Source organism: Patella vulgata, chromosome 1, assembly GCF_932274485.2.
Source record: "Patella vulgata chromosome 1, xgPatVulg1.2, whole genome shotgun sequence".
Taxonomy (NCBI): domain Eukaryota; kingdom Metazoa; phylum Mollusca; class Gastropoda; family Patellidae; genus Patella; species Patella vulgata.
The window spans coordinates 86,899,151-86,918,708 of record NC_065879.2 but is presented as its reverse complement, the minus strand read 5'-3'; the positions used below and the strand labels follow the sequence as shown (position 1 = coordinate 86,918,708).

The window sequence follows — 19,558 nt, the reverse complement described above, 5'->3', positions numbered from 1 at the left end:
TCCATACAGATCAGATTATAAATTTTGTCGTTTGAGGGTTTACAAGGTTCTACAAACTGAAACAAGGGTCTCAACTCTGGACGTAATCTAAATAATTTAAATAATGCATATAAATTTCATACAGATCACATCATCACTTTTGTCATTCAAACGTTCACAATCGCCATAACTCTAGAAATTATTGACGGAAATTGGTGAAATTCAATAGACCTGTTTCACAAATTTAAATGATGCATATAAATTTCAATAGACCTGTTTCACAAATTTAAATGATGCATATAAATTTCATACATATCGGATGATAACTATCATCAATCAAGCATTAACAAGGTTTAACAAAGTGAAACAAGGGCAATAACTCTAGAAGTAATTATTGTAAATTGCTGAAATCCAATAGGCTTTTTCGTTTCACTAATTTAAATCATGCATATAAATTTCACAAAGATCGGGTGATAACTTTTTGCGTTAGAGCGTTCACAAGGATCAATAAAGTGAAACAAGGGCCATAATAAACATAAATTTCTGAAATTCAATAGGCTTCTCCGTTTCACTAATCTAAATAATGCATATAAATTTCACAAAGATCGAATGATAACTTTTGGCGTTGGAGCGTTCACAAGGTTCAATAAAGTGAAACAAGGGCCATAACTATAGACTTAATAAACGGAAATTGCTGAATTTCAATAGGCTTCTTCGTTTCACCAATTTAAATAATGCATGTAAATTTCACAAAGATCGGATGATAACTTTTGGGGTTAGAGCGTTCACAAGGTTAAACAAAGTGAAACAAGGGCCATAACTCTAAAAGTAATAAACGGAAATTGCTGAAATTCAATATGCTTCTTCGTTTCTCCAATCTAAATAATGCATATAAATTTCAGAACGATCGGATGATAACTTTTGACGTGAGAGCGTTCACAAGGATCAGTAAAGTGAAACACGGGCCATAACTCTAGACGTGATAAACGGAAATTGCCGAAATTCAATAGGCTTCTTCGTTTCAGTAATCTAAATAATGCATATAAATTTCAGAAAGATCGGATGATACCTTTGGCGTTAGAGCGTTCACAAGGTTCAATAAAGTGAAACAAGGGCCATAACTCTAGACGTAATAAACGGAAATTGTTGAAATTCAATAGGCTTCTTCGTTTTACTAACTTAAATATTGCATATAAATTTCACAAAGATCGTATGTTAACTTTTGGCATTAGAGCGTTCACAAGGTTCAACAAAGTGAAACAAGGGCCATATCTCTACACATTTCAATGTGGGCGTATAAAAATCACGTGTCAACAGAATATTCAAATCTCGTACGTAATAAAGAGAGAGAAAGAGAGAAATGGGGAGGAAACCGGAGGACCCGGAGAAAACCCACAAAGTTGGACAGGCGACCCTACTCCTTGTTACGTACAACCGGGGATTCGAAACTACGCCAGTTGACTCAATGAGAGGCCTTATGACACAGCGCGCATGTGCTAACCATTCGGCCATCCACCCCACCCCCACCCCCAACAACTAGAGAACTCCTGTCTACATATTCAAATCATAAAACAGTAAAAGCTGGGATAAGACGTCAATAATTCACACAAGATATTTTACAATTTTAATACAAGCTAACAATAATTCATACAAAATACCTGTTATATAAAATGCACGAAAAAAATGCGTATTAATTGTAAAAAAACATGGATAAAATGTAATATAATGGGAATTCTCCGATATCCGAATAGACTTAAAAATGCATTATTTAAGATATAGATAAAGAGCTGACAGGCCCTGTTAAAATAGTTTAAAAATTGATAATGAAAAATGAAAATTTCAGTCAAATTACTTTATTCTGAACGAAGTTATGGATGTTTGTAGTTTTGATAAGAATTGCGTAGTCTCGATTTCATTGCTACCATTATTATGACAATAAAAATGTCTCGATTATCCATTTTTAAATTAAATTATTAAATGGCAGTCCATTAAAATACACGACCATCCGATGGCATCGAGATTTAATTATGAGCTTGTCATGTTATTAAATGTCTAATTAATAATTTATATAACATTTGAAGCCAAAAAAAAGGACCTACAATAGGACGATTTAGCTCTGGTTTTAACCAGATTGAATTAACATGCTGCAAAGTTTTCTCCTGGATTTCAACAACAACAAAATAAAAAAAAAATAAAAAATTCTTATAAATGGTTCTGTACAACTATAATAGGCTTTCAGAGCAAATTTCGCTGCAGGAAACAAAAACAATTAACCTAGGCCTACTGCAAAGGTTTCTCCTGGACGTCAACAAACGAAAGTATCGTACAAATTCTTATCAATTATGCTGTACAAATAATAATTGAACTATAAGCTATATGAGAAAAACGCTGCAGGAAACGATTAACGTAGGCTTTCTGCAAAGTTTTCTCCTGGGTGCCAACAAAAAAATTTGGGACCAATGACGTCATTGCATGGGACTCATTGATATGACAAGGGACGTCACAATGACAATTGATATGGCAAGGGACGCCACTCTGATAATTGCTATGACAAGGGACATCACTCTGATAATTTGAACACGTTGCGGATGATTTGTGGATTAATAATAAAATTGATTTTTTGGAGTGGCTTAGTAATTCCGGATGAAAAAGAGCATTGTACAGTTATTGAACAATGACAGTGGATCCCGTATGGATTCCGTGTATTATGAACACATATGAGGTACCATCAGGCCCGTAGCCAGCTTGTTGGCTGTGGAGGGGCAGTGAGGTTTTTAGGGGGGGGGGGGGGCACCCGGCACAGTCTACAGTAGGTATTTTAGAGCTATAGTCGGCAAAATTTTTTTCGGGTGGGGGGGGGGCAAAACATTTTTTCAGGGGGCATTGTCCCCCCCCCCCCCCTTGCCCCCCGCTGGCTACGGGCCTGTGTACCGTACTGAACTAAAATCTGAAATAAGTTTTGGCCACCGATAAAAAAATAAATACTATCTTTGGTAATATATTCATGGACAGTTGCCATAAATAAGTATTTGAAGTCACAGTGATATTGATGTCACATTTGGTAAGTTTGTGGTTTAGCTTCCATATTGGATCGGTTATGCTTCACATTGTTTTCTGGGATTAGTCAGTGACTAGGTAACCTGAGACAAGCTTTTGAGATTTATTAAATATGGCCATTTTCCTGAGATACTGTTAACCTGGACCTGTTCCACGAAATTTTAACTAAGATAAAATCGAAATTTTAGTAATTTGATTGGATAATATTAGATTGATTTTAGTGCTTAGCCAATCAAAATTGAAGTATCTACTAAAATTTGGATTTTATCTTCAGTTAAGATTTCGAGAAACAGAACCCTGATACCAATGACTAACGAACCTAGGCCATTTACTAATGAAATTTGTTGCCATTATTATAAACTTATGTTTAGTATGTATAGTACAAGTGGTTAGAAATTATACAGTGGTCATCAATGTCGGACTGGCCAGGTTGTCAGCTTGTCCAATGGCAAGTGGGTCTCTGAGAAATTGGGCCGCCTTAGATATTAGACAATATATTTAAAACATAAATTATCAAAAAATATATAAAAATTATTAGCATGAAAATATTATAAAAGTTATATTATATCTTCAATTCTATTACGGGGTTATTAAAAATTAAATGTTAGAATTGTATTGGTGGGTGGGCCTCCTTTGTCTCCTGGCAACCAATATTTTCAGAACCAGTCCGCCACTGGTAGTCATTAATTAGCAGGGGCGTAACTAGCTGTTAAAGAAGTCACTACTTGTGTAGAAGCGTGACTTTGTATATAAGCTTAAGCATTTTGCTCACTTTGATGGAAGCGGACGTTAAATAAAGCTATAACATAATCAACTGCTGCTTGTGTATAAGCGTGACTAATTATAATGCACACCACTAATGAATACACAAATTTAGACAATAGTGATGTATAAAGTTTCATTTATAAAAGTACTTGCGGTTGACCCGGGCATAGCACGTGTCTGCCATGACCCGGAAGTAGCATAACTCCGAAACCGGAAGTGGTAGGTCATTTTAACACCAAATGTCAGCCTCGGGACAACCCTAGTGTATCCGCTAACCATGAACAGACAAACGACAGTCACAAATATTAGTATAGATTGTCTGTTTTCTGAGATTAGTCGGTGACATAATTAACTGTCGTTATCTGTTGGTAAAGTTTTCAACTTGTCACGTAACAAGTCATACCTTCCGTCATCTTTAGTGACAATATTAATATGACGTAAATTTGTGACAGGATGGGTTTGTATAGCTCCTATAGCTGCCTCTATACACTGTACAGTCTGGCCACCAGATACTCCTGAAAAATTACAAAAAAATATTGTACCTTATTTTTCCTTTCATTTCTTTAATTCTCAACTGTTCATAACACGGTAAGGGATTCTACCGCCAAGATTTGATCGCAATTACGATTTCTTATTGCCGACAGTAGGACAGTCGCAGCAAAGGTAAGGTGGGGTGGGGTGGGGCGGGGCAAAATTTTGTAAAATAGTCCCTTGAATCGGCCAGGTCACGTGTAAGTAACGGGTTTTAGATTTCAATCTTCACTGAAAATTATGGACCAATATCTGATTATAATCATTGGCACTAAAAACAAGTCAAATATGACTCTGGCTCGCTAGCCTGGAGGTCGCGTCTTCGATGCCTGCATTGGCCGAGAAATTTCATCGGGATTTTCCGACGTAGTTTCCCTTGTCAGTGGTGCAGGACGGAGAGCCTGACAAACACAGCTGTCTAGTCATTCGGATGAGACGAAAAACCAAGGCCCCGTGTATACATTCGCGTGCAGTTGGAATTCGATATAAGAGTTGGTCCGGGCAACATTTCCCCCATGGCACACTCTATGGTGTATGCCCGTCTTCATTAGCCCAGTCGAAGCAGAACAGTAGGACGTCAAACCCCATATCATTTCATTTTATCGTGAATTTTTTTTTAATTGTGGTTGTTTAAATCCGTTTAAATCTCAGCCATCTGATTATCTAGCGAGTTGATAATAGGCTTGTCATGTGAATAAATGTCTAAATAATAATTTGAGGTCACAATAAAGACCTGAAATAATCATATTAGCTCTTACATAATGCATCTTTAGGTTAGTTTGTCCAGACGGAAAGCTGTTACTGTCGACGCACAGCCACCCGCTGTAGTCTCTGCAAGTGTGCCTTACCTGAACCAAGAAGAGGAATCGTAATGGATTCATGTTTGTCTGTGTCGGCTGTGGACAATATCTGAGAATAAAGCTGCTGTAGTCGATCACCCCCACCCCCACCACAACCAGCACCAGCATCACCAGCATCGCTACCCCTATTCTCGACAGCAGCGCCATCAGCAGCATCATCAGCAACAGATGCAGCACCAGTAGCAACAGGAGCAGCAGCACTACCACCACCATCATCCTCATACTCATCATCATCCTCATCGTCGTCGTCGTCGTCGTCGTCACTATAATCATCATCTACAGCAGGAAGGGCAACAGCTGCCGCACCTCCACCATCTGTCTTTTGAGGAAAGGTTACTTGATAAATTTCTTTAAATTTCAAATTTCCAGGAAGTGTGAAATAGAGTTTCCAATCCTCCAGTTCTCCCTCCATTTCCATTAACGTCTCTAATGAGTCGGTGTATTGTCTCCCACCCTTTGCTTTAAGATACTTAGCTAGACCCCTCTTACTGCTTCCTTTCTTGTCATTACAGACCACCAGTATATCAGCGTGGACATCAACAACATCTTCATTGTACACAAACACAACCAGTCCATTAGGGATCCTTCTGTTGTAACTTTTTAGAGTATTCTTTCTCTTTGTCACTGAAAAAACAGTATCAACATTTTTAGCAAATACAACTAGTCCATTAGCAGTTCTTCTAGGGCAGTCTTTCCCAACCTGTATTTCCCATGCCCTACTTTTTGATAACAAAAAATCTGGTTCCCCACAACAGTTAAACAGACCCATAATTCAAATAAAAACTTAAAGTTCATGATGGGAATATACCTTTAGCAAAAGTATTTCTGATGAAATTCACTTGCGCATTCACACAAATAGAAATTAAAGAATTTATACAAATGCAGATACCTGTACCCCACTATCAGTCTAAACCGGTGCGACCTACGCCCCACTCAATTTTCTCAGGACCCACTGGTGAGGCGTACATCCACCTTGGAAATCACTGTTCAAGGGTATCTAAACGTTTTCTTTCTCTTAGTCAATGAAAGGACAATGTCAACATTTTTAGTAATCGGCATTCTTCGATAAATTCCGGTATTTCCGAGTATTTGAATTTATACTCGGACATCATGTGGACTGATGGTTAATACAGAAACTAAGATTGATGACTGGATAATCGTCGCTTTATCGGGCCCACTCTATGACACATCACTAAACAATCTACTAAGTTGGTAGAGGTAGGTTGAGTTCAATGGAACGTTGTTTCACCAAAACAAAGAGTTCGTTTCCTGTCATATGTGCCACGATGGTTTCCTATTTTTGAAACAGTAATTGCAGTTCGAACCCCGGTTTGGACAAAGACAACCTTTTATAAAACCTGCTTAAATTTACTTACCCACATTTTCTGTAGACTTCTCCTTGATCGCAGGCTTATATCGCTTTTGTCCATTTGGACCTCCTTTGCCTCTTTTAAAAACAGGTATCCCAAAAATTTCATTGTATATACCCTTCACAACATCTGTGTTTACGAACTGACTTACAACTGAAGAAACAAAATCGAAAGGATCTTCAGATATGGATGCGGTCTTCTGTTGGGTTTCTTTTGGAATTCTCCTGGCAACAGCAGTTGGGGCGGTGCCAACAGCTTTCGTAAGACCTTTACAGAGTTTCTTGATGATGGCCTCTTTATTCGCAACGATTTTAATGGTTCTGATCGTCTTGGCTTCATGGTGTTTCAACGTGGTTATGAAAGCTTCTATACATTGGTCGACTGGTCCTGAAAATACCCAACAAAAACTAAAATACCAAACAAAAACTACAATATTATTAATCGAGCATTTGAGAGAGAGAGAGAGGGGAGAGAGAGAGAGAGAGAGAGAGAGAGAGAGGTTTCTTTAGCTAAAGAAAAAACAATTACTTACCTAAAGAAAAACCAATAACTTACCTGTAATATCGATTACTATCTGTAATATCGATTACTCATCTATAATAGATTACCCATCTATAATAGATTACTCATCTATAATATCGATTACTTACCGGAAAATCGATTACTTACCTTTACCCAAAAATCGATTACTTACCTATATTAATGAATGGAAATTATCAAATCGATTACTTACCTATACCAGTGATTGGAAATGTAATCGAATCACGTTTTTCATCATCAGCTGTAGTTAAAATTGTACTGTATAATATCTGTAGATTTGATAACCATTCTTCGGTATTCTCTTCATCTAATTCTGGTATTACTGCCTAGTAGAAATTAAATAAAATGAAATGAAATTGTGTTCAACTTCGTACTGTTCTGCTCCGATTGGGCTAATGAAGACTGATATACGCCTACAGTGTGCTATGAGGAAATTTTTTCCATGATTTCAGATCTTTTAGTGCTTCCAGCGACTCAGTATAATCTGTTTCAATGCCATTTAGTAATTGAACTGGAGTATACAGGAATACAATTACTGCTTATTACTGAGTGACGTTTCGACTAGGCTTCTCTAGTTATTATCAAGCAATGATAAAATACGAAAATACAACAGGACAATATATACATGTACACGGCAACACTTAGTTAATGCTGACCAACCAGAAATACCCCTTAATTACATTACATTTTTCGGGTTGGTCAGCATTAACTAAGTACTGTTGTGTACATGTATATATTTAATCTGTTTTACAGAGAATTACGAAAGTCTTCTTATATCTCTGTAAAAGATGACCGCCTTCAACACGTGCTGTCACAGCACACAGCGTCAATCATTGGCTGAATGGCGCGTGCATTGTTTACATAAGACGTTACTGCTTCGGGTAGAATGCTGCCTTTTAGTCATTTAAATATCCATTTACACTAATTAGGAAATAATTTTTACCTACAAATACGTCAAACGTCTTTATTTATTTTTCTAATACATAAAAAATATATTTTAGAATTTATTTTGTGGGTTGAAAAAAGTTAATATTTGAGACTCATTAAGTCGCATTGATGTCATCCTTATCAGTGATTGTAGAGGCCTAGCGAATATTCACTGCTGATCGGTGTGGTACATATTGTCTTGTCATATTTTATCATTGCTTGATAATGACTAAAGAAGCCTAGTCGCTCAGTAATAAGCAGTAATTGTATTCCATAGAATTGTCACCTGTATACTCGGTATAATCTCGACAAAATCGGCTTCATGATAACGAAGTTTGATCCGGGGGGTTGGATGGCCTAATGATGAGCACGTGCGCGCTCCATCATAAGGCCTGTCATTGAGTCAACTGGCGTGGTTTTGAATCACCGGTTGTACGTGACAAGGAGTAGGGTCGCCTGTCCAACCTCGTGGGTTTTCTCCGGTTCCTCCGGTTTCCTCCCACTGCTAAAGACCCCTACGCGCAAGCAAGTTTGTGTCGAGTGGACGTTAAACTCTCTCTCTCTCTCTCTCTCTCTCTCTCTCTCTCTCGAAGTTTGACTGTATTTTAAAATTTACCTGGTATACGAGATGGAATTGAAGATTGCCTGCTAGAGTGAAGTAAACTTTCCATGATTCTAGATCTCCCTCTTCTAGTGATTTCAGCGACTGGATATAATCTCTACCACCGACTTGTTTTAAATGTTTATCTATACGACCCTGATATTTGGTTGTATTATATTTATAACAGACCAGAATATCAGATGATATATTAACGATGTCATCATCATATAGAGTTATAACCATACCATTGGGTAAGTTTTGTTTATATAACGCCCCGTCAGCATCTTCTTCTGTAACCAAATAAATAAAAATAATGGTTATAATAAAGAGAGAGAGAGAGAGAGAGAGGGAGGGGGGGAGAGAGAGACACACACACAAATATCGAAATATCGAACCCCTCCAAGATCTTTTGACCCTTAACCTTTAGTTTCATCTAGAGGGTCCGCAACTAAATGTGTAAACGGTAGGGACTTTTTTGATGGGAAGTTTCGGTCTGTTTTTCACGACATTTAAACTCATCCGCTGCCGTTGTGTGATGAAAATATAATTCAACGGTATTTGAAATCGAATAAAAATTGTGACCTCTAGATCGTTCACACAATAAAATGCTATTTTTCGTAAAATCAAGGGCAATAATTCAAGAAGTTACAATCCGATGCGTGCGAGAATCTAACCCATTCGGTACCTTTGGGATATTTTAAGTTTCCTCAAAATTAGATACAATATTAAACTGTGACTAAATGAGCGAGATTATACAATAACTGGTCTGAATCCGATTCAAGGGCAAATAACTCGTCCTCAAACGATTCTTTATCAGTACTTTGAGAGAGAGAGACAGAGAGAGAGAGCGGGGGGGGGGGATTTAAAGTCCACTCGACACAAACTAGGTCATTTCGGGACTAACATATGGTTTAATTTTATTTACATAATTCGCTTGCGCGTAGGGGTCTTTAGCCGTGGGAGGAAACCGGAGGACCCGGGGAAAACCCACGAGATTGGACAGGCGACCGTACTCTATGCCACGTACAACCGGGGATTCGAAACCACGCCAGTCGACTCAATGACAGACTGTATGGTACAGCGCGCGCACGCTAACCATTCAGCCATCAAAACCCCCTTCTTTATCAGTACTTTTAGAATATTACATTACAGGCGTCTGTGTACGTAACTTGTACAGTACCTGAACTTGTAGTTAGTTCATCTTCTACTTCTTCTCCATTTTGTTCCGTGTCTGTGTTAAAGAATTCCACCCCCATTTTCTCATTCATTGTCCCCTTAATGCCAGGCATGTCAATCAAATCTGGAACCTTTCGCCCAAGGTACGTACAAATCTCTACAATGGTGTCAATCTTGCTCTGTCCACCACAAGGCGTACTGTCAGTTGAATACCTTAAATCGAGAATTTCAAATTTTCTAAGAAAGTCAAAACATAATTATTTCTATGTCTTTTGCTCAATAGGTTATCAAATCACTATTATACGATCATGGGCATTATTTCCCACCCTTAAAAATCTATGACACAGGAAATAACAACACAATTACCTCCCCTGTTTTGCTATTGACAACATAGGCCAGCCATTTTCCAACGTTGGAATTTGAAGTTAAAAATGATATTTTTGCCACTTTCTCAGCTGGCAATAGCGAATTATAGGATTAATAGGATTATTCTTTAACAAGGTAGGACTGTTTATGGATACCATCTATTTTAAGGCTTTATTTTAATACATTTTAAAAATATAACTTGAAAATTTGCAATTTCCGCTTTAAAAAGAGAGAGTGAGAGAAATGGGGTTTAACGTCCACTCGACACAAACTAGGTCATTTCGAGACTAACACATGGTTCAATTTTATTTCAATCACTCGCTTGCGCGTAGGGGTCTTTAGCAGTGGGAGGAAACCGAAGGACCAGGAGAAAACCCACGAGGTTGGACAGGCGACCCTACTCCTTGTCACGTACAACCGGGGAATCGAAACTCCGCCATGAATAACTTTAAGATGGAATATGTAAGATTTAGATAAAGAGCTCACACTTGTCACTATAAAATTTAAACAATAGATAATGAAAGGGAATATGTTGAAAATTTCAGACAAATAACTTCACTCTGATCTTAGCGACGTTAGGGCTGTTTGGAGAATAGAGGAGTCTCGAATGCCATTGCTACCGTTGGTTTATTTCCCATGAAGGCGCAGTTATTGATCGTAACGGATTAAAGGAGGTCCACTATCGACGCCTTCGTGGGGATCCAGCTTTCGGGGATTAAAATGGATTAAAAATGTAACAATGGAGTTATAGATTGTTATGATAAGAATTTACACTTTCACAATCCCCAATGTGACTAATTAACTAACATTTTAACATGTTTGGAATATGACTTTAAGAAATAAAAACAAATTAATTTAATTTCATCGAATAAGACACCCTGTCTAAATACTCGACTAAAGTTAATTCCTCTTCTTCTTGTCTACTTTTTAATTCCTGGAACTGGCTTTGGATTTGGGCAAATTTATGTATCTTGGTGATTAAGATTCATATTGAATACTTGGGTGATATTTTGATGTTCATCATTAGTTGTCAATTGGTGAATAAAATTCAGAGTCAACATAAATTATTCATAACATCTTTAACACCGTTAATAATTGGGTCCTAAACACAACATGCATGCCTCTCTTCAAACGAAAGCTGACAAGTCCATATCTGCGCCTTCGAGGGAAGGATTAATTTTGGTCACGCTCTGTAACGGCGCCGTCCTTTGAATACACCCTACCGTTGTTACGATTGTAAACATAGTCTTGATTATCCATTTTTCAATTAAATCATTAACTGATGATGTCTCTTGGACACCATACAGCGTGATATGATGGCAATTTTACCTGGAAAGCAGCGCTACCACCTACTCGCATTACGAATTCAAAGGTTCTTAACCGTGCACGCCAATGTGTACACGGCATTCAAAAGGAGTGGTATTCAAAATAAGTATAAAACAATACCTTAAACTTTTGAGATCTTGTCTTAGTTTTGACAACAGTTCTACGTCATCGGATACAATGTTGACACCAGATAAATTCTTTACGTTATGGTTTTGTAGGGCATCAATGGCAGCTTCTACACACTGGTCAGCTGGTCCTCTAGCAAAATCTACAAGTACAACACATAGAAATAGAGAATCCCTCGCCCTAACCCCGGGATAGTGGAAAAAACTCATTTTTAGAAAATTCAATCATTAGTAGGAAACACCCTAACGTGGCTCTCGCCCGAGAGCCTTAAATGTGTTCTTCTTTCTTCAGAAACAAAAACAACAGAATACCACAAGTGACCGCACCCCCCACCCCCAGCGAAATCAACCGTGTATATAAATCTAATGTATTGTATGTATGTATGTATGTATGTATGTATGTATATAAATATAAAATTAGGAAATATCACGAACCAAATTTTCATCATCTTAGGTCAGTGTTTACATGAAGATCTGGTCAGTTGTAGTGGGAGGTCGCGTCAGGGGTCATACGAGCGGCTTTTGGCCCTATGACGTCAGACATTTGATTAAACAATCAGCGTTGATGTTTCTAGTAGAATACCCACAGTTCCGTGCATCGCACGTCAAGAACTCTCTGCAACAGACCGTTTCATTGGCTAATCCCTCACATCAACCAAAATTCGGGTTATATAACAACTCTTCCAGATCCTAGTGTAGTAAAGACAAGTAAAACGAGATTTGACAGTTGGAATTAGGCCATAGTGCCGCTGTCCTGGCAAAATTTTTGTATGGCGTATACCGGTCTTCATTAGCCCATTCGGAGCAGAACAGTAGGACGTTAAACCCAATTTCATTTAGAACTTACCTGAACCGATCAGTGGGAGAGTGACAGTCACGTGCTTCTCTTTATCGGCTCGTGTTAAAATCTTCGAATATAGGTCCTCTAGATTTGATAGCCAGGACTGCATACCACCGGACGGGCAGGATGGTATTTTTACTTGATAAACACATTTGAACTTCAAATCTCCTGCAAAGGTCTGATACACCCCCCAATCTTTCAAACTGCTTTTCTTTTTATACAATTCTCTTAGTGACAGACAATAATCAGGACCTGCTCGTGCTCGGATCTTTTTCGCGATTTTTCCTTCCATCGATCCCGTTCCATAGTTACTGCAAACTAGAACGTCAGCATGCACGGCTAGTAAATCTCCATAGACCACTGAGACGTCCAGACCATTTGCTAAGGTCTGTTGACACAACCATCGCACGTCATTATACTGCTGTTTTGGTTCATCTAGAAATGATCCAGCTGAAATATAGATTTGTAATAATTATCAGAATAACGAGTAAACACACCATATCTGTAGTTATGCCCCCTTTCCCGAAAACCGTGTGAGCGCGATATCTGTAGTTTTTAATAGATTTGGCCAAATGTAAACAAATAACAAATCACAATACATTCTATCAATGAATGTAACCTATCGACAGGTGAGAGAGAGAGAAATGGGGTTTAACGTCCACTCGACACAAACTAGGTCATTTCGGGACTAACATAATATGGTTTAATTTTATTTCAATAATTCGCTTGCGCATAGGGGTCTTTAGGAGTGGGAGGAAACCGGAGGACCCGGAGAAAACCCACGAGGTTGAACAGGCGACCCTACTCCTTGTCACGTACAACCGGGGATTCGAAACCACGCCAGTCGACTCAATGACAGACTTTATGATACAGCGCGCGCACGCTAACCATTCAGCGTCTGTGTACGGAGACGCAGTGGTTCAGTAAGTAATTAGACGCTTGCTCGCTAGCCTGGAGGTCCCAGGTTCGCTCCCGATGTTGGGCGAGAAAGTTTTTCGAGATTTTCCGGCATGACTTCCCAGTGTCAGTGTTGCAGGAGAGCTGTCTAGTTATTCGGGTGTGATGAAAAACCGAGGTCCCGTGTACCTATAAGCGTGCGCATAAAAGATCCCTTGTCAGTTGGAATTTGAAATAAGAGTAGGCCGTAGCGCCGCTGTCCGGGCAAAATTTACCTCACCGCACACTGTGTGACGTATGCCCGTCTTCATTATTTCAGCAGGAGCAAAAATGTAGGACGCTAAACCACGTTTCATTTAATGTCTGTGTAATTTGCAATCTAAATTATCCTGTTTCGTGGCTTTGATTGGTCGGTTGTCAAACTAGGTAGACGAATAAAAACAATTGAAGACAATTTTAGTTGATGTGGCAATGGTTCATGAGCTAATGATGTTCGTTACCATTGCTTCGGGAATATGTAAACATACCTGTGGGTTCAAGGCGTAGCAATGCCTGAGTGAAGTTGTTGTCATGGAGACACGATATAAACTTGTTATAGGCGCCGGGTCCGCAGCCTAAAAGAGTCCTCAGTATCGCCTTAGCCATGGCTCGTGATCCGTTTTTAGCCTCCTTTGTGATCTTTTGTACGTCATCATTGTCTATGACGTTTTTTGAATATAATGAGTCGATGATTGCGTCGGGTCGGCATGCCAGTTCGTTTACCAAGATCGGAAAATGTGTCTGTATTTTATACTCCTCTGGTAGAACACCACGAGTAGGAACTTCTCTGTCTGGTGGGCGTCGGACATCTTGAAAATCAATGTCTGAAGACATACCACCTTCAGCCATATCTTAAAGGGCGTACAACTCTGTTCTTTCGAACCTTAAAAAAACGAAATAAATGAAATGAAATGGGGTTTAACGTCCGACTGTTTTGCTCCGAACTGGGCTAATGAAGACGGGCATACGCCATACAGTGTGCTATGAGGGAAATTTTGCCCGGACAGCGGCACTACGGCCTACTCTTATATCGAATTCCAACTGTCAAGGGAACTTTTACGTGCACGCCAATGTGTACACGGGACCTCGGTTTTTCGTCTCATCCGAATGACTAGACAGCTGTCCTTGTCAGGCCCTCCGTCCTGCATCACTGACAAGGGGGAACCACTCCGGGAAATCCGGATGAACTTTCTCGGCCAATGCAGGGATCGAAAACCCGACCTCCAGGCTAGCCAGCCACTTCAAAAAACGAAAAAGGGTCTAAAAGCAAAGGGGGATGGATAATGTTGTGGTTTAACGCGTGTGCGTGAAATTACAAGGTCTGTCATTGAGTCAAGTGGTGTGGTTTCGATTCCCCATTTGTACGTGACAAGGAGTAGCGTCGCCTGACCAACCTCGTGGATATTCTTTGGGCCCCCCGGTTTCCTTCCACTGCTAAAGACCCCAACGCGCAATGTTCCTGTTCCGGTGTGACTGACCGCAGAGCCTCAAAATGTACAGGCCCCCGCCCTCTTTACTGCACACGCGAGTGTCCTGGTGGTTAAGGTCATTGCTGTGAGCCAATTCTTGTGACCCAGAGGATTAGAAAATGGGATAGAATCTAGAGATCTGCCTGTCAATTCTGTCTGTTTTGTGAGAGTTAGTATAAGACCACAGCGGAGTGGAAGAATAATGTCATATTGGAATCGAGCGATTATGGCGCGAAAAAATTTCAGTTAGCGACGCATAATATCTCTACAGAGCCTTTAATTTTTTGGGACCTGACCCCACCCCGCCACCTTGCCACTGAGGTTAGCAGTCAACACAATAAAATGTGGCCCTGGGAAAACCTTAATATCCTAATTGTGTCCATCCCTAAATCATTAGAAGAAAGGGGTGGGGGGCGAGGGACCTGAGTCAATAAATATATTTGGCTAACACTCGATACAATCAATCGTGGCTGCATACTTTACAGGTTAATATCGTATATGAAATGAAATGAAATGAAATGGGGTTTAACGTCCGACTGTTCTGCTCCTAAACTGGGCTAATGAAGACGATAATACACCATACAGTGTGCTATGAGGGAAATTTATCCCGGGCAGCGGCGCTACGGCCTACTCTTATATCGAATTCTAGCTGCTAAGGGATCTCTTACGTGCACGCCAAGTTGTACACGGGACCTCGGTTTTTCGTCCTATCCGAACGACTAGACAGCTGTCCTTGTCAGGCCCTCCGTCCTGCATCACTGACATTAGCCCAGTCGGAGCAGAACAGTAGGACGTTAAACTCCATTTCACTTCATTCATTTTACACTTAACACAAGAAATCGTGACTGCGCACTTGAGAAATTAGTTTCATACAAATTTAAAATCTCCGGGAAAACCCTGTACTATCTTATCAGGTCGCTGAAGGTCAAGGGCGTATTTAAAATAGTTGGGCCAATATAAATCACCCGAACAGTTCATTTTAAAATAGACTATGACTCATTTCTGTGTTTACGTATACAAAGCAAGGGGTGAATTTTGTCATAGCAGCGACCGAATTCCACCTTGCATTTTGAAGCTCGGCTTTGTGATTCTTTGGAATCTACACCAACAAAATGATGTAAAGATGGAGAGAGAGAAAGAGAGAGAGAGAGAGAGAGAGAGAGAGAGAGAGAGGGGGGGGGTCATTTCGAGACTAATATATAGTTAATCTTTATTCTACTAATTCGGGTAGGACCCGCCGAAAACCCACGAGGTTGGACAGGCGACCCCTACTCCTTGTCACATAACAGCTGGGAATCGCAACCACGCCATTTGACTCAATGACAGACCTTCTGATCCAACGCGCACGCGTTAACGATTCGGCGCCCCCTCCCCCCTTAATTAAATCAACCTGTTAGATTTGTAATAAACAACAACGTCATTACGTAAACCCGCCATATAGTATAATCGATACAACTCATCACTGTATTCCAGGCTATCGTGACCTAAATACGTTTAGTCGATTTTATACACTGAGAAAAGCGATTAAATTTAACCCTCTTATGTTTGTTGTCAGAGTGAATGTCAATTCGATAGCCCAAATAAACTTTCTCTCCTGACAACTGACAAAAACCGCGTTCACTCCCCGATTTTTAACCCTGTAGCGTCCATTACTGGTAATTTTCCACACTGGTGGTTATTTGTAAACAAGAAGATATAACATATCATAGGATCTAATTACAAAAAATAACAATTACCTGTAATAGTAAACCATTCCTTCTATTTACTGTTACAGTCTGTTAAAAAACACTTACCTGTAATAGTTAACTATTCCTTCTTGCATATTATACTGTACTGATATTACAATACCCGTTTATCTGTGTCAGTTCTAATTTTAGCTATTTGTAGAAACCCATATTCTCTGGGAATAACGCTGATATGGAGCGCAGTAAGGGACACAAAATAAAATAATGTGTGTGTGTGTGTGTGTGTGTGTGTGTGTGAGAGAGAGAGAGAGAGAGAGAGAGAGAGAGAGACAACAATCACTGGCTTACGAAGAGTGTTATATGAGTGTTCGATATAAAAACACTAATTATAACACAGAGAGAGAGAGAGAGAGAGAGAGAGAGCCTAAAAGAGTCCTTAATATCGCCTTAGCCATGGCTCGTGATCCGTTTTTAGCCTCCTTTGTGATCTTCTGTACGTCATCCTTGTCTATGATGCCATCGAGAGTTGATTATGGTCTGGATAAGTTAATTAATGTCTAATTGATAATTTAGATAACATTTCAGGCCTAGTGAAAGACCTGCAATAGGCAGATTTAGCTCTTTCATAAGGAATGTTTAAGCTATGTGCAGTACAGTTTGGGGTCAGTCTAATTGGAAATTAAGGGAGTTATAGGCCAGTAACTTTACTTTTTTGTAGTCAAGTGACTTCAAAACTTGCTGAAAGGAAGGCCTTAGAACGATCCACTACTGTAGCTGGAGCATGCCGGAAGACATTAGTAGTGGAACCATTTCTAATTTTATGGGTGATCAAGCAAAACAAACCCTGTTGAAGGAGCTTTCTGTAGATTTCCCTGGGAGTGCGGTTGGGCCACGGAGGATACACAGACAACTGACCCCTCCACACACACACACACTCGTCTTGACTAGGCCCTGGGAAAGAAAACTGTACGACTTTGAACAAACAGACCCAGGCCACGAAGCTGTTTCTGGCTATATATATAAAAATGTAATTGTATTAACTATATCAACGTAAGAACTAGACTAAATAGAAAAAATATAAAATGTCTGTAGTAGGCCTAACCAATACTTACTCTAAGACATAAGTGCACCATATGTCGTGCCAAGTGGAATAGCCCAAAGACTCGCAGCGTTGGCCATATTGTTGTTCACATTATGGAGCCCTAGGCTTAGGCGACTTGCATCATGAAGCACATGAGTATGACACAGATGTGACTGTGAATATTCCAGATCACTTAGAACTTCACAATGTGTTGAATACCATAAATGATCGTCTATGGGCATTCTTAGTACGTCAGGTACCATCCTAGGGACTCTTAAATCGTATCTCTCCAGTATTCAAGCCCTGCCGAATTCAATTTCAACAATGGTCACTGTTAAACATACAGAAATTATGTTAATGACTGTTTCGCGCGTTTTCAACTAAAGGGAGATAACCCATATTAGACTAGTGTACAATGGATGCAGACCACAAAAGTTTTACCGATTGATCTCCCATCTCTGGCTTTCTCCCAAAATTACTGTTAAAAGACAGATCTATATTTCGTTTCGTTTTTTTTATACTTTCGGTGGCCTATACTACATGAAGATATCACAAGTTGTACTATAAGGTCGTGTCAGGGGGTCATACGAGCGGCCTTTGACCCTATGACTTCAGACATTGATTAACATTTCAGCATTGGTGTTATTAGTGGATTACCAAGGATTAACAGACCGTTTCATTGGCTAATAGCTCACATCATTCAGAACACGCCAACGATAACAACTCTTCCTGATCCCAGTGTAGTAAAGACAAGTAAAACGAAATTTTGAACTATAAAAAACGAAACGAAATAGGATCTGTGTTTTAATCAGATTGGTTTTAACGAGGAAGTAGATGGTATACTTGGAATTCGAGTTAATCTAAGTAACATATAATTGATTTCTACTGAGATTTGAGACTATATAAGGACGGAGGGCCTAACAAGGACAGCTATCTAGTCGTTCGGGTGGGACGAAAAACCGAGGTCCCGTGTAAACATGAGCGTGCACGTAAAAGATCCCTTGACAGTTGGAATTCGATATAAGAGTAGGCCGCAGCGCCGCTGTCCGGACACAATTTCCCTCATAGAACACTGTATGGCGTATGCACGTCTTCATTAGCCCAGTCGGGGCAGAAAAGTAGGACGTTAAACCCCATTTCATTTCATTTAATGTTAATATACATATTAATTAATTCAGTAATTCTAATAGTAAGTGTGAGTGTGGGGGGGGGGGGCTGCTCCACACACAATTGCACAATACGCAGAAATTACAAACAAACGTACATCTATCTATCTATCTATCTATCTATCTATCTATCTATCTATCTACTAATATTTGTGACTGTCGTTTATCTGTCTGTTTGTCTGTCTGTCTGTTTGGGGTTGGCGGCTACACTAGGTCTGCCCCGAGTCTGAAATTTGGGGTATAGGGGTAGCTCGGACCGGGGAGTAACATAGGCCAGGTGGCGTTAGTCTACCACTTCCGGTTTCGGGGTTATGACCCCCGAGCGAAGCCGGGCATTCTTCTAGTATAATGCCCATTGCACATCCCTCAATAACGTCGCTTGGTTGTCAATTAATTGTTTCTGAGGATTTGGTGATGGAGGGGGATGGTACGGTGGGGATGTGGGCCTTTTTTGGTTTTCATTAATTAATTGTTTCCGAGAATGTGGAGATTCTGTTTATGATGGCCATAATATAGTCGTTTTTTAACTCTATGCAAAGTGTGGGTGTGGTCTGGTGGCCATGTAAAATAGAAATGAAATGGGGTTTAACGTCCGATGTTATGGGGGAAATATTGTTAGGATAGCAGTATTTCTGCCTTCCCCGTAAAATATAGAACGGGCAATATTAGTTTCAACATTGACACATAACATGGACTTCCTTGTAATTATAAAATCACCAATGTTCAAAATAAAAGGGCCAGTGTGTCAATGCCCTCC

At 39.7% G+C, this 19,558-nt stretch overlaps 1 protein-coding gene across 3 annotated transcripts; it reads right to left on the bottom strand.

The window, feature by feature from the left end:
* Positions 1–1,589: 1,589 nt before the first annotated feature.
* On the bottom strand, positions 1,590–16,729 carry LOC126808849 (uncharacterized). 3 transcript variants are annotated; one of them, XM_050533877.1, is made up of 10 exons: positions 16,663–16,729; positions 13,889–14,283; positions 12,471–12,914; positions 11,619–11,766; positions 9,811–10,019; positions 8,646–8,920; positions 7,296–7,428; positions 6,569–6,949; positions 5,181–5,816; positions 1,590–4,316 (listed from the first exon to the last, which is right to left on the bottom strand). In XM_050533877.1, exons 2-10 carry the CDS (start codon positions 14,247–14,249, stop codon positions 4,150–4,152), a joined length of 2,754 nt encoding a protein of 917 aa, XP_050389834.1. In that variant the 5' UTR covers positions 14,250–14,283; positions 16,663–16,729; the 3' UTR covers positions 1,590–4,149. The 3 variants fall into 3 exon arrangements, with proteins under 3 accessions (XP_050389834.1, XP_050389836.1, XP_050389835.1); XM_050533879.1 differs by having other exon boundaries at positions 8,646–8,917; XM_050533878.2 differs by lacking the exon at positions 16,663–16,729 and adding an exon at positions 16,606–16,628.
* Positions 16,730–19,558: the final 2,829 nt, after the last annotated feature.

Excerpts from the sequence above, each read along its gene's own strand:
- LOC126808849 (XM_050533877.1), bottom strand. The coding sequence starts at position 14,249 with ATGGCTGAAGGTGGTATGTCTTCAGACATTGATTTTCAAGATGTCCGA. Across the intron at positions 11,767-12,470 it reads TCTCCCACTGATCGGTTCAG|ATTTTGCTAGAGGACCAGCT; the intron begins GTAAGTTCTAAA and ends TTGTACTTGTAG. Across the intron at positions 4,317-5,180 it reads GATTCCTCTTCTTGGTTCAG|GAGTATCTGGTGGCCAGACT; the intron begins GTAAGGCACACT and ends GTAATTTTTCAG.